Source organism: Podarcis bocagei, assembly GCF_964188305.1.
Source record: "Podarcis bocagei genome assembly, chromosome: 10".
Lineage (NCBI taxonomy): Eukaryota > Metazoa > Chordata > Lepidosauria > Squamata > Lacertidae > Podarcis > Podarcis bocagei.
This window is the reverse complement of record NC_138135.1, coordinates 30,753,445-30,769,018: the sequence shown is the minus strand read 5'-3', so window position 1 is coordinate 30,769,018 and position 15,574 is coordinate 30,753,445. Positions and strand designations below refer to the sequence as shown.

General features: G+C 43.6%; 1 protein-coding gene across 1 annotated transcript; it reads left to right on the top strand.

The window, feature by feature from the left end:
• The first annotated feature begins 1,272 nt into the window (after positions 1 to 1,272).
• On the top strand, positions 1,273 to 13,655 carry EIF3D (eukaryotic translation initiation factor 3 subunit D). The gene is made up of 15 exons (XM_081211003.1): positions 1,273 to 1,418; positions 3,118 to 3,251; positions 4,115 to 4,160; positions 5,385 to 5,521; positions 6,390 to 6,475; positions 6,809 to 6,881; positions 6,992 to 7,104; positions 8,286 to 8,418; positions 9,400 to 9,547; positions 9,691 to 9,821; positions 10,229 to 10,314; positions 10,487 to 10,616; positions 10,979 to 11,121; positions 12,278 to 12,558; positions 13,520 to 13,655. The coding sequence occupies exons 2-15, from the start codon at positions 3,129 to 3,131 to the stop codon at positions 13,531 to 13,533; spliced, it is 1,644 nt and encodes a 547-aa protein (XP_081067129.1). The 5' UTR covers positions 1,273 to 1,418; positions 3,118 to 3,128; the 3' UTR covers positions 13,534 to 13,655.
• Positions 13,656 to 15,574: the final 1,919 nt, after the last annotated feature.

Genomic DNA, 15,574 nt, shown 5'->3' with positions numbered 1-15,574 from the left:
TTTGGTTCGCCAGAAGCGGCTTAGTCATGCTGGCCACATGACCTGGAAGCTGTCTGCGGACAAACGCCGGCTCCTCGGCCTATAGAGCAAGATGAGCGCCGCAACCCCAGAGTCGGTCACGACTGGACCTAATGGTCAGGGGTCCCTTTACCTTTTAAGTCAAGGTTAGAATCACACGGTTAATCTTCTTAACCTGCTGATGGCTACCAATATGGGTGGCATTAGAAGATTAGTCAAATTCATGGAGAAGGCTGGCAATGTCTACTAGCCATGATAGCTATGCTCTCTACCTGTACTATTGGAGGCAGTATGCCTTGGAATACCAGTTGCTGTGAAGCACAAGTGGAGAGTTGCTATTGCCCTTGGGTCCTGCTTTTAAGCTTCCCATTGAGACATCTGGCTGGCCACAGGATGCTGGACTGGATCAGGCTTTGGGCTGATCGCACAGGTTCTTCTCCTGCAACCTTCATAATAAGCTTTGGACTACCCCAGCAGCATTCTCTGGATGTATAATTGATTGAGGGAGCCAGTGACAATGATAGGCAGCGCCAGAGAGGAAAGTAGCCTATACTATTTTTTTTTTTATTTTAAAAAAATACATGTATATATCACCCAAAATATGATCAGAATGAGAAAGAGCAGGAATCCTTCTATTTGCTCCCATAACATAATCATTTATATTCAAATCTGAGAATTCTCTCATGACTTCTGTGAGCAGTTCCCACTTCTAATTTGGGGATGAAAAATTAAGAAGAAATCCAAACCAGAAATCTGTGCTAAAATGATAAGCGTTAGCACCCATTTTCACTGCTGTAAATATCGTCACTTGCAGCACAATTCCAGGTGTGTCTACTTGCCTTGGAGCGGATCTTTATAAACTACTAAAATTACAAAGTGCTGTGAGGGTGAACAATAAAAATAAAAATGCAGCAAATTAAAGAAAGACCCACCAAACTCAATACTTCTGAGTAGGCACGCACAGGATTGCACTGCCAAATTGGATTGTCTCAAAAAAAAAAAATCATTTATTTAGCACTGCACTGACATCCGACCTTATTATTAGATTTCTCCCTCTCTTTGTGCAAATATGAACCAGACAACTGAGAACACCACTTCGCGTATCTAAGGAAGTGAGCTCTATAGCCCACGACAGCTTGTGCCACATCAGAACATCCGCTTAGCCTACTATGGGGAAACAGAGCGCTCGGCTTCCTTTGCCGGCCGCAAGGCAGACGAATCCCTTCTACGCTTTTACGGCGTTTCTGGCGTCGCGGCGTGATGACGCCACAGCAGTGCACCCGGACCGGAAGTGGGAGCTAGCTGCAAAACTTTTGTGCTCCTGAGGGCCGCGCTTCGTAGCTTGGACGCCCCACCGGGGCCGAATCCGTCGCCATCGGGTCCTTCCTTGGGCCGTACAGGTGAGAGATGAGTCTGGAGCTGGTCCAGGAGCCTCGGCGACGAAGGATGCCGGCATCTTTCTCTCCCCCGCCCCGGCCTTCAGCACGTTTCGTCGGTCTGCACCGTGTCCGGATGCAGGGCGGGCCCTCGGAACAGGCCCCTTCGAGCAAATGCTGGGTTCATTGTCGGGGCTGTCGCCTCTTTCGTGCACCGCCTGCCGTCATTCATCATACCTAGAGAACGCTTTGCCCCGCTGAAGAGCTCGGGCCTAGTTTCTGGCGACCATCTCTGCCGCTGTCATCTCTTTGGGGGGGGGGAGGCCTGCGGGCGGAAGGGTGGGTTGCCCTACCTGGTTCGCCCCACCAGGAGCCCTGCAAGCAAGACGCTTTGTTCAGGGCTGGTCTCCCTCTCCCTCCCTTTATCTCTTCTCTCCATCTCTCTCACACACCCATTCTCAAGGGTTGAATACTTCATGAAGCTCTCAGTCTAGAAGTGGGGGAAGCAGAATGACATACGTTTCTAGTACTGCATCTAGAACCTAGGCTCTTTATCATAACTGAAATGACTTAAAAAACCTTTTTATTTTAGACATAGCAAGGTTTTTTATTATTCACTTGCTGCCTGTGTGTAGAGAGCACAAATAGTACAGGTCTGTGTGACCTAGTTTTAGAATAGCTGGTGTGACTTAGGACAGCCATACTGGCTGAGCCTGGTGGGAGTTGTAGGCCGAAACGTTTGGAGGGCACCAGGTTGGCAAAGGCTGGGCTAGATGTCACTTAGCTGGCTTGTAAATAAGCCCACACATGAAAGTTCATACCAATAACAAACTTAGTTGGTATCTAAGGTGCTACTAGAATGATTTTTTTAATTTTGTTTCGACTACGGCAGACCAACATGGCTCCCTACCTGTATTTTTTGAGAGAGCCACTCTGCAACCAGTTATTCATCTTTGGATGTAGAAAGAGAGCATGGGTATAATTATATAAAAATACAGCTAACAATCATTTGCTAATAAGGCACAACTATGGTGAAAACCATGCAGTCAGCGCTTCGTGAATTTTATTTATTAAATTTTTATACCACCCTTCATCCGTAGATCTCAGGGCAGTTCACAACATAAAAATATGAAACATAAAAATACAATATAACAAAATGAAAACACAAACCAATAAACCCACTCCCTAAATAGGCATATGAATATGTTGAGAACAGCTTTGTCATTTAAGCAGTAGCCTGGCAGCAATAAACTACAGTACAGGACTTCAATAGAAGTACTTCATTCCCAGTGTGTATATGTCAGTAATTTTAAGGATGTGACTGGAAGGCCTGGCCTTTTTTTAAAAAAAAAAGAACTGTGTGTGTCTCTTGTTTCCTTAAAAACAAGTACAGGTCAAACCTTGGTTCTCAAACGGCTCCATTTTCAAACATTTCAACTTCAAACACTGAAAACCCAGAAGTAAGTGCTCTGGTTTTTGAACATTTTTTGGAACCTGAATGTCCCGTGGCTTACACTTGACTACAAGAAGCTCTTGCAACCAATCAGAAGCTGCACCTTGGTTGTCGAACATTTTCGGAAGTTGAATGGTCTTCCGGAACAGATTACATTTGACAACTGAGGTTTGACTGTATTTGCTGATCCTACTATTCGAATAAGCACTATTGTTTTATAGTTACTTGATCCCCTTATTCTCTTCCCCCTCCCATCTCCTTTCTCACTAGAATTATAGAAGATGGCAAAGTTCCTGGCTCCCGTGATCCAGGATAATCCCTCAGGATGGGGTCCATGTGCTGTTCCAGAGCAGTTCAAAGATATGCCTTACCAGCCCTTCAGCAAAGGAGATCGGCTGGGAAAGGTACTTCTTCACACACCCTTGCACAGAAATTTCTATTAACTGCTTTTGTACATTGTCTATGCTGATGTTTTCCATTAAGGGCTAGATTTTGAAAGGCACTCTTACCATGTGCTTCAGGAGCCCAGTTCCTACAGTACTACTTACAGGGCAAAAAGACCATGAGTGAAATTGTCCTAAGTCTTTTAGGGAGTGAATTTTTGGAACATCATTTTGGTCCCTATTGGGCTTCACAGAATTTATAGCTGAGATGTACAGTTCATCTCAGTGCTGGATTGTGTTGGCTTACATTACATTGCCTGGTTAAAAGGGGAATCTGAATCATGAATCATTGGCAAGCTCTGACCTAATGTATTTCATGACATAGGATGGTGTTAAGGCATACAGGTCCGGACCTGGGGGGAAATTTGGCTAATAATTATCTTAAGACAATTCCAGTTTCCTAGCCCTTCAGGGCATTATAGCAGTGTAATGGGTGGTGCAGGTGTTTGCCATAGTATATTCCCTGTAAGGATGGGTAGCTGCCATCATATAGAGAATGTCTGCTTCCATTTTCTACCAATCTCCACAACTGTTTAGCAAGAGCATGAGAGACTTTCTAGTGGGATTCCAGCAGATTGCAAAAAAAGCAATTCTGCATGTTACAGCTAAGTTGTGGACAGCACACAAACACTGGCCAGGGTCATGTGTACATCAGCTCATTATCTCTCCCCAAGTAAATATCTTGATGTCTTAATATTTTGAGTACACTCAGAAACTTAGCTGGCTGGAGAAACAATCTTTGAGATTCTGTTGAAAATCCTTTGAATGAGTTTGTGGCATTCTTGAAAGCAACCTTATTTCCTCATTGTTTTTATTTTGACCAGGTTGCAGACTGGACAGGAGCTACTTACCAGGATAAGCGATATACGAGTAAGTATGATGGTGATTGCTCTTGTTTGATATATTTCATATGGAAGATCAGGTCATAATAAGGTGCCAGTGAGCACGGTATATGAAGTTGGCATTACGTTGGCTGAAGAGGCTTCGTTATTGGCTTAGGGCAAATTATGATGGTGATGATTTATACCCTGCCCATCTGGCTGGGTTTCCCCAGCCGCTCTGGGCGGCTTCCAGCAGAATATTAAAATACAGTGATTCATCAAATATTAAAAGCTTCCCTAAACAGGGCTGCCTTCAGGTGTCTTCTAAAAGTTGTGTAGTTTTCTATTTCCTTGACATCTGATGGGAAGGCGTTCCACAAGGCAGGTGCCACTACCGAGAAGGCCCTCGGCGCTGGATCTCAGTGTCCGGGCAAAACGATGGGGGTGGAGACACTCCTTCAGGATTGTTGTCTTTTGACGAATATCTATACAATAAGAATACTGAAGCTGAATTTCCAGGAGATGTCCTTTATAGTTTCTCCTGCATTTCATTACAAGACAAAATTGCATTGAACGTAAGCTTTTCTGCATTCCTCTAATTCCTTCACTGCTTATAGGGGTTGCCAACGTTTTTGGGCTGGTGAGCACATTTGGAATTTTGAGAGAGTGCAGTTGGCACCAGTCACAAAGTGGCTGCTGTTGGGGTGTGGCATAACACGAAACAGCTGCCACATCTGAAAGGGCAGAAAAAGAGGCAAGTTCACAAAATCCACTATGAATTTTTATGGGGATATTTATTGATTTGTCCATGGGTGCCATAAGAGATACTTGGCATGCATACTGTCATCCATAGGCTCTACACTGTGCAACCTCTGACTTGCAACATTAAGACCTACTCTCCCTAAACAAATTTCTGCTGCCTGTATCAAATAGTAGTTTTGGAATTTGGTAATGCAACCACTGGTGCAGTTGCATATCAACACTACAGATAAGCAGAATACTAGGGCACATCGTGTTTCTGCACTGATTACAGCAGTAGTGGAGCTTCTTTTTTGGGACTTTACAAGAGGAAATCTCCATCTTGTTTTGAGATCAGCCATGGTATTTACCATTGGGCAAAGGAGCACGACTGTATCTCATTCATTGTTCTTAGCAGTTACACAAAGATAATTCAGCTTCTGCTCCTATTTGAAAGAAGGGTGGCTCTAGTTCTTTGTCTTCTAGGAAATCCCAGTCTTGCACTCTAAGGTGACTGAGACAATTGTCTTCCCAGATAAATATTCATCCCAGTTTGGTGGAGGAAGCCAGTATGCTTATTTCCATGAGGAAGATGAAACCAGTTTCCAACTGGTGGACACGGCACGGACACAAAAGACAGCTTACCAGAGGAATCGCATGAGGTTTGCACAGGTATGATGTGGCTTGATTGAAGAGATTAGACTTGAGCCATATAGCTAGTCTGTCCCAATTGATACTCTGAGGGGAGAGAGACAGATTGAGGAGGGAACAGACAACCTTCCCCTTAATCTGGTATGGGGAACCTGTGGTCCTGCTGTCCTTGTTGCACTATAACTCTAGTAGCTAACATGTCTCTCCCCTGTCCTGTCTCCACTCCCAGCTGATATGCCCAGTAGTCAGGTATGATAAGAGTTGTAGTCCAGTAATACCTAGAGGGCCAAAGACCCGTGGTCTACTGCTTCCATCATCACTAACCATGCTGGCTGAGAGCTGGAATCAAAACAAGATTGCAGAAGGGGAGCACAGGTTCCCCCATCCCTGTCATTAATGGACAGTCTCATGGGATTTTGAAGATGTATCCCCTCCCATTCCCCAGTCATTGATAACTATCTTTTTCAAACAAGCTGTTGCAAGTTTGAGACTCCTTGTGGTTTTTCATTTTTGTTCTTAGGCTGGAATGTGTATGGCTATCAAGTAGTGATTCTCCCCCCCACACACACTTTTTTTTTTTTTAGGTTTTGGTGACACACTAGCTTATTATGCCTCCCAGGAACACTTAGTGGTGCTTTTCACAGCATATCTCAGGAATGGGAACGGTCATCAAGATGTTGTTGAACTACAACTCCCCTCACCATTGGCCATACTGGCTGGGGCTGACAGGACTTGCAGTCCAGCCACATAAGGAAGGGCCACAGGTTCCCCACACCTAGTGTAACTCGTGCATTACAGTGAATATTGGGCAGAAATCCTTTGCAGGATTGCTTGCTAGGTAGGCCCTTTGATTCCATGCTGTCTCGCTTACACTAGTGTTTCCTTTCAGAGAAACCTCCGGAGAGATAAGGACCGCCGGAACATCCTTCAGTTTAACATGCAGACGCTCCCTAAAAGTGCCAAGCAGAAGGAGAGGTAAGCTTGCTGTGTTTGTGGGAGAACATACAATTTAGAAATTGTCAAGCAGAGCTAGTTTCATCAAACTGATTGAATCTCTTGAAAAAGCAAATTGCTTACTAAATTTCCCAGACTCTGCTGTCACATATTTTAATTTTTTATTACTGTTGCATGGATTGCGAAATGGCATTATCTTATTGGTTGTTTAGCAACTCTGACCCAAGAGATCAGAAAATCCTTTTGTATTTAGCCATTCATGTTCCAGTTTCTCTACTCTGGAAAAAGGGTTTGGGATCAGCAGGCTCCTTTGCCTTGATGGCAAAGTTTTCTGACAGTTTCCTGTCATTTCAGAGATAGACTGCGTCTCCAAAAGAAGTTTCAGAAGCAGTTTGGAGTGAGACAAAAATGGGACCAAAAATCTCAGGTAAACCTCTTTCTCTTTGGCTGCCTGTCTTTCCCCTCACACTTTCACCTTTTGTTCCCATTTTACACACTGATGTGTTGCCTCTTCTATTTATTCTATCTGCATGGCAGAAACCCCGTGACTCCTCTGTTGAAGTTCGCAGTGATTGGGAGGTGAAGGAGGAAATGGATTTCCCTAGGTTGATGAAGATGCGATATTTGGAGGTGTCAGACCCTCAGGACATGTAAGTCTCTTGAGACAGCTGAAGGTTTGGGGCCAACAACTTGTATCTTTTTTTAAAAGAAGAAAAAAAACAGCCTCCAAGTAGTTTAACTAATACAGTATGCTTATTTCTTGATCCAAGACACAAACTGTGATTAGATGTCAGGACAACCTAAACCAGAATTACTGCCTTGCTGGGCATTGTAACTTTCTGCATTCTTTCTGAGTACTGATGTCAGGGAACTGCCATCAGTGCCGGAGGGAGAGAGCAAAAGCCAGAGGGATTCCAGAGATCGTCCAGGGGTCAGGAGGAGCAGCCCATCTTCTGGGGAAGAGAATCAGCATAGCAACAGTGGAGAAGGGGGGCAGATGGGGGAAGCGGCGAGGCGGTCCCATGACTCCTTGCCTGGGACCAGCGGGGAGAGTAGGGGTCCTCCGCTGCCCACGCCCTCCTTGCGCAGAAGGCTTTCGCGCAGAGAGAGTAGGAGGAGACTAGGCGTCAAAGAGCTTCTTTGCTGGAAGAAGTTTAAGAAACGCCCACTGACGGATTCTGCCAGCGATTGAGTCAGCCACGGGTGAGTTGCTGTCCAGACAGAAAAGGTTCACTTAGGCAAGCCAGCCAGGTGTTTGCACCCAGCCAGGAAGATAAGCACCGGCTTACGCATGAGCAACCCCTAGAACCATTACAACTGACAACTGGACATAAAATGACTTTTGGTTAACAAGGCCTGAATTATCCCTGACCTTCAATATGAGCAGGAATATATGACTGGTTGTTAGGATCTGGAGCTTGTCAATGAATCTGGTTTAGAGCTCGGGATTCCATGGCAAGGATGCACATGACTCCCTTATCTGACTGGGTTGCCCCAGCCACTCTGGGCGGCTTCCCTGACCTAGTGCCATCTACTGTGTTGGACTCCAGATCCTATTAGCTAGCACAGAGAGAGTGGTCAGGGGTGATCAGAGTTGTCCTCCACAATATCTGGAGGGCATCATTTAGGGAAGGATGCTTTAAAATGTGACGTTGCTGCTTATAGAGGTTGACAGATCAGAGGAGAGGCATAGAACCTTAAAGGTGCCATGGGATCTTAATGATCCTTGGGTTTCTTTTTCATGAGTATTTCTGAACCCATTAGTCCACTTTTTATTATCCTTTGTTCTTGAAAGTTACAAATCATGATCATCTTTTCTTTGTACCTGCAGAGAGTGCTGTGGGGCCCTGGAATACTATGACAAAGCCTTTGACCGCATCACCACAAGAAATGAAAAGACCCTTCGTAGCATCAAGCGCATCTTCCATACTGTAACTACTACCGACGATCCAGTCATTCGCAAGGTATAACATGCCTCTGTAGTTTGTCCTGTACATGGCTGTTAAAATACCTCAGTTTAAAAGGAGAGGGCTCATTTGCTTGTAACTTCAGATACCTTTCTTACTAAGTCATTAAAAATGGTACTGCACTGGGCAAGGCAGGTTAGTCTAATGAAATATTGCTTAGTAAGTCTGAGACTAGAAATTGCATCCAGACATACTGGACTAGAGAAGAGTGTGTCCTGTTGACTGTGCAAAGAGCGGGGGAGGCAAGGAGATCTTCATAGCTTTGGCACACAGTGGAATTCCCTTTTCTGGAAACTCCTTAAAGCCCAAGTCAGAGCATCTTCCAAAAGTGTTGCAGGACATTTCTCTTTGAGCTAGTTCTTAGTATTGAGGAGTTTCCTATTTATTGTGCTTGGGGTGGTGGAGATAATGGGGTTGGATGTGAGAGTTTTCACAGAGGCTTTATATGTTTTGCAATTTGCTGTGGAGCTTGGAAATATGCTAGGACAAAACCCAGCTAAATAATAAATGAGGCAAGTGGAAGTGTTTACTTCTTATGTTTCTGCTCATCTACCAAAGTTCTTAACTTTGTGGGGAGTAAGTTTTTGGCTTAAGGATAGAATTGACGTGCAGGAGAGCAGATCTCATCCTTGCATTTATTGGGACTCTTCTGTCTGCTTTCCCTTGGATTTTAATTGCTGGAAAATGGGATGCAAATGCCATTGGTAATCTAGGAGAGCATGGTTTTGACAACATCATCTACAGCAGGGATGGGAAACCTGTGGCCCTCCAGATTCTGTTGGGGTACATTTCCTATCAACCTTGGCAACTGGCCATGCTGGCTGGACTTAATGGGAGTTGGAATCACAGGTTCCCTACCCCTGTGCCTCAGAGAGCAGATAATCCTACAGATATAACTTTGGAGGGTGGTACAGCCTATATTAGTTTGCTTGTACAACGATTCCTGCTCTCATCCATATGATGTTTCTTTATGCACAGTTGGCCAAGACTCAGGGGAATGTATTTGCTACAGATGCCATCCTAGCTACCCTCATGGCTTGCACTCGTTCTGTATATTCCTGGGACATCATTGTCCAAAGAGTTGGATCCAAACTGTTCTTTGACAAGAGGGACAATTCTGATTTTGGTGAGTGTTTTTGTATATACAGTACAAAACTGAAGGGAGACAGGTGGTGGCTGGGAATGGAATGATTGGGGAAGTGAATCTTTTAGAGTTATCTCTTGGGGCAAACCCTCTGAGCTTCCATTTATGTTTGGCTATATCCTCAGACCTCCTGACCGTGAGTGAGACTGCTAATGAACCACCACAGGATGAGGGCAACTCCTTCAATTCACCCCGCAACCTTGCTATGGAAGCCACCTACATCAACCACAACTTCTCCCAGCAATGTCTGAGAATGGTAAGATTGAAAGGGGTAATGGATTTTACCTCTGCAGAGAATTTCAGAAAGAAATTGACTAAGGTCACTTAGAACTTCCTGCTGATGTGGGAGTGATCTGTCATCAAGCAGAAAGAAGATAACATCCATCTATTTTCTGTTTTATAGGGCCTCCAGATAGAGTTGTATGGCTGTTGGGAGGTTCCACAGAATACTCCTGGTGGGGGAAGTGTCTTGCTAGTAAACAGGATACCACATCAAAGCCATGTTTTTGAAAAATTCGAGGAAGGGCTTGGTAGCAAGACAGTGGCTAATGTTTCTCAAACCAGAGTACTGGAAGCTTCCCATGTCTTAAGGCAGCCATGACTCTCCTGACCATGTAATCTGATGTCATTGATCAAAGTTTTTGCATGTGTGTGTCTTTACAGGGGAAAGAAAAATACACATTTCCCAATCCAAACCCATTTGTGGAAGATGATATGGATAAGAATGAGGTGGCTTCTGTTGCATACCGGTAAGTTGTTGCTTCTGACACATGAATAGACCTTGGGAGTTCACAGTACCTCAAGGTGTGGTTTGCAAACTTGTTGCAGCTTCCATGAAAATTCCCATTGCTGCCACCTATATATACTGCGCTCACGTGGATTTTTTGTTATAAGGTTGCTGACAAGCATTTTTGGTTGTAGGTACCGGAGATGGAAGCTGGGAGATGACATAGACCTGATAGTACGCTGTGAACACGATGGAGTGATGACTGGAGCCAATGGAGAAGTATCTTTCATCAACACAAAAACACTGAATGAATGGGATTCAAGGGTAAGAAAAAGCAGATAATATGTAGGCTCTTCTGTGTGGACATCATTTGTTTCCACTGGCCTGTCTCTTTAACTGTGGCATAGTTTATTCTTGGAATTCCCTCTCCCTCATCCCATCCAATTAAAGGGAGTCAAGTAAAGTACTGACTTCTTGCTTCTTTAGTCAATGCTGGAAAAAGATCTGTAGGTCCTCACTAATTGAATTTCTGCCACATTAGGTAGGAGTGGGTTCCTCCTTTCCAGCATTACAAATAATTTTGAAATCAGTTGCATGAACTCTTCAACTTCGTAGCCAGATCCTGACTTGGCAGTGTGCCATAATTGATGCTGTGTACAATCCTAATCCTTTCTTAATTTTTCTAGCATTGTAATGGAGTGGACTGGCGTCAGAAACTGGACTCCCAGAGAGGAGCTGTGATTGCCACTGAGCTGAAAAACAACAGCTACAAACTTGCTCGCTGGACATGTTGTGCACTGCTGGCTGGATCAGAGTATCTTAAACTGGGGTGAGAGAATACAGTGTGGATAGTTTTTTGTTTGTTTTAGTCTTGGGTGTACTACAAGAGGGGAAAAGGTTTAGGGGGGAGAAGCCAGCTCTTCGGGGTTAAAATTTAATACATTGTGACATTTTACTGATGTGTTTACATTATTCACCTCTTTGAGAGGTGGCATATACAGTGGGCCCTCCAGATACGAACTTAATTTGTCCCGGGGGTCCATACTTACTCAGAGAAGTCCACATCCGGAGGTGCCACTTCTGTGCATGCCACGAAACCCGGAAGTATACAGTTCCGGGTTAGCTGCGTTCGTAACTCGAAATTATGTTACTCAAAGGTAACGTAACCCGAGGTACCATTGTAATAAATATTTTAAATATTTATTCTAAGCTCTAAATATTCTGAGCTCTAAAACTTGGCCAGCACCTCTTCATATTGAGAATTCTCTGCTAATAGCTTGGAATATAGCTGGCCCTTGTCCAGACTCAGCTATACAGCTGCAAATAAAACGTTTTAAATGCAATATACAATGTGACACTAGATGGCGATGGTGAGCCTTATGGAGAATTCAATGTATTTTGAAAAATGCTTTAAAAAAAAAAAAAACATTTTCAGAACGGTTTCTATATGTGTGTAGATTCAACCTCCGTCTCTGTCTTAACTCCTGGACTAAGTGCGTCTTTTACCTCTTGGAAGGGGCTAACAAATAGGTTCTTTTCTGGATTAAAAATTACTGAGATGGGTCTTTAACACTTTAATAATATTTAACAGTCATAATCCTTATAACAACCCAGTAAAGGACCCCAAGATGGTTAAGTCCACTCAAAGGCAACTGTGGGGTTGCGGTGCTCATCTCGCTTTCAGGCCGAGGGAGCCGGTGTTTGTCCACAGACAGCTTTCCAGGTTATGTGGCCAGCATGACTAAGCCGCTGTAAGGCAAGTCAGGCAGGAAGACCAAGAGCAACGTTCCTAAAGGGAGGTCACCTAGTGAGTTCAGAGTCAAGATTCAAACCCTGATTTGTAGCTCACGTCTCTTTAACCACTGCACCACACCAGTCGTCTTACTTAAATTGTTTAGCCTGCTATTCTTTTTTAGTCCTACTGTAGCTGGTGGGCTGGACTACAGCTTCGCACTTTCTAAGTCTTCTTTCTCCCTTCTTGTCAGGTATGTTTCCCGGTACCATGTGAAAGACTCTGCACGCCATGTGATCCTGGGCACCCAGCAGTTCAAACCTAATGAATTCGCCAGCCAAATTAATCTAAGCATGGAAAATGCCTGGGGCATCCTGCGCTGTGTCATTGACATCTGCATGAAACTGGATGAGGGCAAGTACCTCATCTTGAAAGACCCCAACAAGCAAGTCATCCGTATCTACAGCCTGCCAGATGGCACTTTCAGCTCTGATGAAGATGATGATGACGACGATGAAGAGGAAGAAGAGGAAGGTAATAAGAGTTTCACATGCCTTCTAGCTAAGCTTAGGCCTGAAACGACCAGTTTCTGGTCTTTCAACTCTTACGTTGGTAGAAGCTTGTGTGCTGGGAGGATAGCTTTCATTCTTCTGCAATCTGTCATCGTTTTGTCCAGATATAGCCACAGGAGAGTGCAGTGCAACTTTTCCCCAACGTTGAGCCCTCCAGACACTTTGGACAACAGCTCCCATCCAGCACAGCTCTGCTGATTGAAGCTGATAGGGGCTGTAGTCCAAAACATTAGGGGAGGCACCAGGTTGGGAAGGGCAAGCCCATAAGTCAGGTCTATATGGGTGCCATTAACTCATAGGAAAAACCAGTCAGAGCCAACGGTGAGTAGAACCAAAACGGGCAGAATTTGCATGCAGTGTTGCAGGATTCTGTAGCATGCTGTCTATGCACCAGCCTATTCCTCTCTGTGTCACGTTGCTAGTTGCCATCTGGTTTGCATCATAACTACAGATAATATGGTGACCAGTAGTACATGCCACAGGAGTGATATAATGTGGATCTGAGCAGAATTTAAGTATGGCATATAGTTAACATTGATAAAATGTTGACATGATTATGTTGGGGAGACCAGTACCAGCTTACGGATTTTGTATGTTCCCTAGGATTCAGCTTTCTGTTTTACTTTTCAAACTCTGGCTGTACACAAGGCTACATTACAGATTGTTAGTTTCTTATTCTTGCTTACAAACCACAAATTTTCTTTACAAAGCCAGTGGTATCTGATTGGTCACTGTGATCCAGCAAGCTCTTACGTTCTTAACATTGCTTGGAGTTCAATACTTGTGTTGTCTCTAAAGTTTAGATCAACTAAGGATTGTGGAAAGGAGAGCAGATGTTGTGGCCATGCTTATTTGTTCCGTGGTGTTTGCTTTTGCTTGGGATGGCAGCAAATGCGCCATTGAAACTTCTGTTTATTTTTCAGAGGAAGAGAGCTGAACATTGCAGCCAGACAGCAGCAGCAACTGCAGCTTGAAGGCACAGCCAACATCTTTGTTCTTGGTGGATGGATCAGAATTGAATCTCATAGAACCTAAGGAATAAAAAATAATAATCTTAAAGCATTATCCTTTTTGTATAATTAATATGTGTAGTGAAATTGCCCCTAAACAAATTTGGAAAAGAAAATATTTTATGATTACCTGATCAGCCTTGTCCACTTTAAGGCTGATGTGTAGCAGAATCATCTGATTCAGTGTCCCCTGGACTGAACAACTTCACTCCGCAAGTGTGGAAATAAATGTTTTAATAGTCGCTTATGGGGGAATTTGAGAGAGTATAGAAAAGTAGCATGCCATTGAGAAACCTAGGCTGGGATCATTCTCTTTGCCCTTCTTGTTTTCTGTATGCAGGGAGTCCCCACTGCTAATGGGAAATTACTCAAGATAAAGAAACCTTCTGAAGCAAGCAATCTTTAAATGGCATGGCTCTAGGAAAAGCTGTATTATGGGATTCTTCTCTAACTGTAGATTGGCTCTTAGGCAAGCACAAGTTATTTGTAACTCTTCTCACTCTGTTGCAGAGCTTTAAAACTATCTTTTTAACTGTGTTATATACAAAGGTTGAGAAGTGGGATAGTATAGGGTTGTGCACAAAGCTTGATGGCAGGCTAGCTGGAACAATGTAATGAAAATGATGTTAAAACTACTGGCTCAGGTCTTCAGTGCAAAAATCATAAGAACCAATTTGTTTTTAGTGGCATTCACACTAAAGACTCATCAAAAGAAGAAATAATTTATACCACTAGCAGCTACTTCTGCCCTATCTAGTTGATGAATTAGGCATAATCTCTTCCTTTGTGCTTCTCTTGAGAATATGGGTTGAAATACAAAATAATTTTTTGTTTATCTTCTTTACCATGCTGGAGAACAAAATAAAGGCAAAAAACCCACCCCAACAACTTTTAAAAGTTCAAAAAATGCAAGAAACCACATTAAATTATTCATTCAACCTGTATAAAAAAAAATTCAGATATTTTATCATTAAAACAGCAGCACTGCATAGAAAGCAACCCCATGAAGAGTCACCCATCTAGCTCAGTATTTTATATGTTGACTGGAAGTGGCTCTCCAGGGTTTCTGGCAGGAGACATTCCCAGGCCCTAAAGAGGCTGGGGATTGGAACCTGGGACATTTTTCATACAAAACATGCTTTTCCATTGAGCTACAAATCTTCCCTGACTCACTCACTCACTCACTCTCCATTAAGAGTCATTTGGAACAGGTAGATTTTCAAAGCTCTTTTAAATGCAGCAACTATTAAAAGTTATAACCATTAGTAATTTAATTGATACCATTTGTAATCTTCCACAGCCTAAAGTGAGACTTGAATTGAAGCCATGTGCAAGAACCAGCTCTCTGTCAAATGAATGAATGTTTGTGCTGCAGTGCCAAAGGGGGTGATTGCTTGAACCTCTGTATGATGCTCATTAATGGCCTTGGCAAACAGACCTGGCTAGATGAGGGTACTGCAGGGTTTTCTCTAATCATATTCCAACAGCTCCCACGTGGACTTAATCTCTTTCCAGTTGCTGCAGAGAGGTGAACGTGTAAAGACCAAGGTTTCCTTGAAAGAACTGGGTGTTCTTTTATTGTCAAGAGGTTAGCTACCTGCTGCAGCAGATCCTAGCTGATTAGCATCTTGGATCCCCAAAACGCTTCCCAAGTAATAAACAGCCAGTCATTTCACCTGCCAATCAAATGTAATTACTCTGCCTTTTTAGCAATTCACAGCACTGAAGCAATGCACCACTGGTGGATGCAGCATTTGCTGCTTTAGCAGCAAGGGAAGTTTTTTGTTTACTGCCTAGTGACCCAAAGACTGCAACGCTGTGCATGCTTGCTTTGTAGTAAGCCATGCTAAACCTTCACAAAATCGCACTGAGAGCAACAACTCACAACAGAATGGCCTGAACTTCCTACTTTGGAAAGTAGGAATGAAAATGGCAGCAGCCAATTGCTCAGGTTTCTGGGGTTTAATT

Bases quoted from the DNA above. Each gene is read 5' to 3' on its own strand.
- EIF3D (XM_081211003.1), top strand. From the start codon at position 3,129: ATGGCAAAGTTCCTGGCTCCCGTGATCCAGGATAATCCCTCAGGATGG. The intron at 9,822-10,228 runs GTAAGATTGAAA...GTGTCTTTACAG, and splicing joins CCCAGCAATGTCTGAGAATG to GGGAAAGAAAAATACACATT. The intron at 10,617-10,978 runs GTAAGAAAAAGC...TAATTTTTCTAG, and splicing joins TGAATGAATGGGATTCAAGG to CATTGTAATGGAGTGGACTG.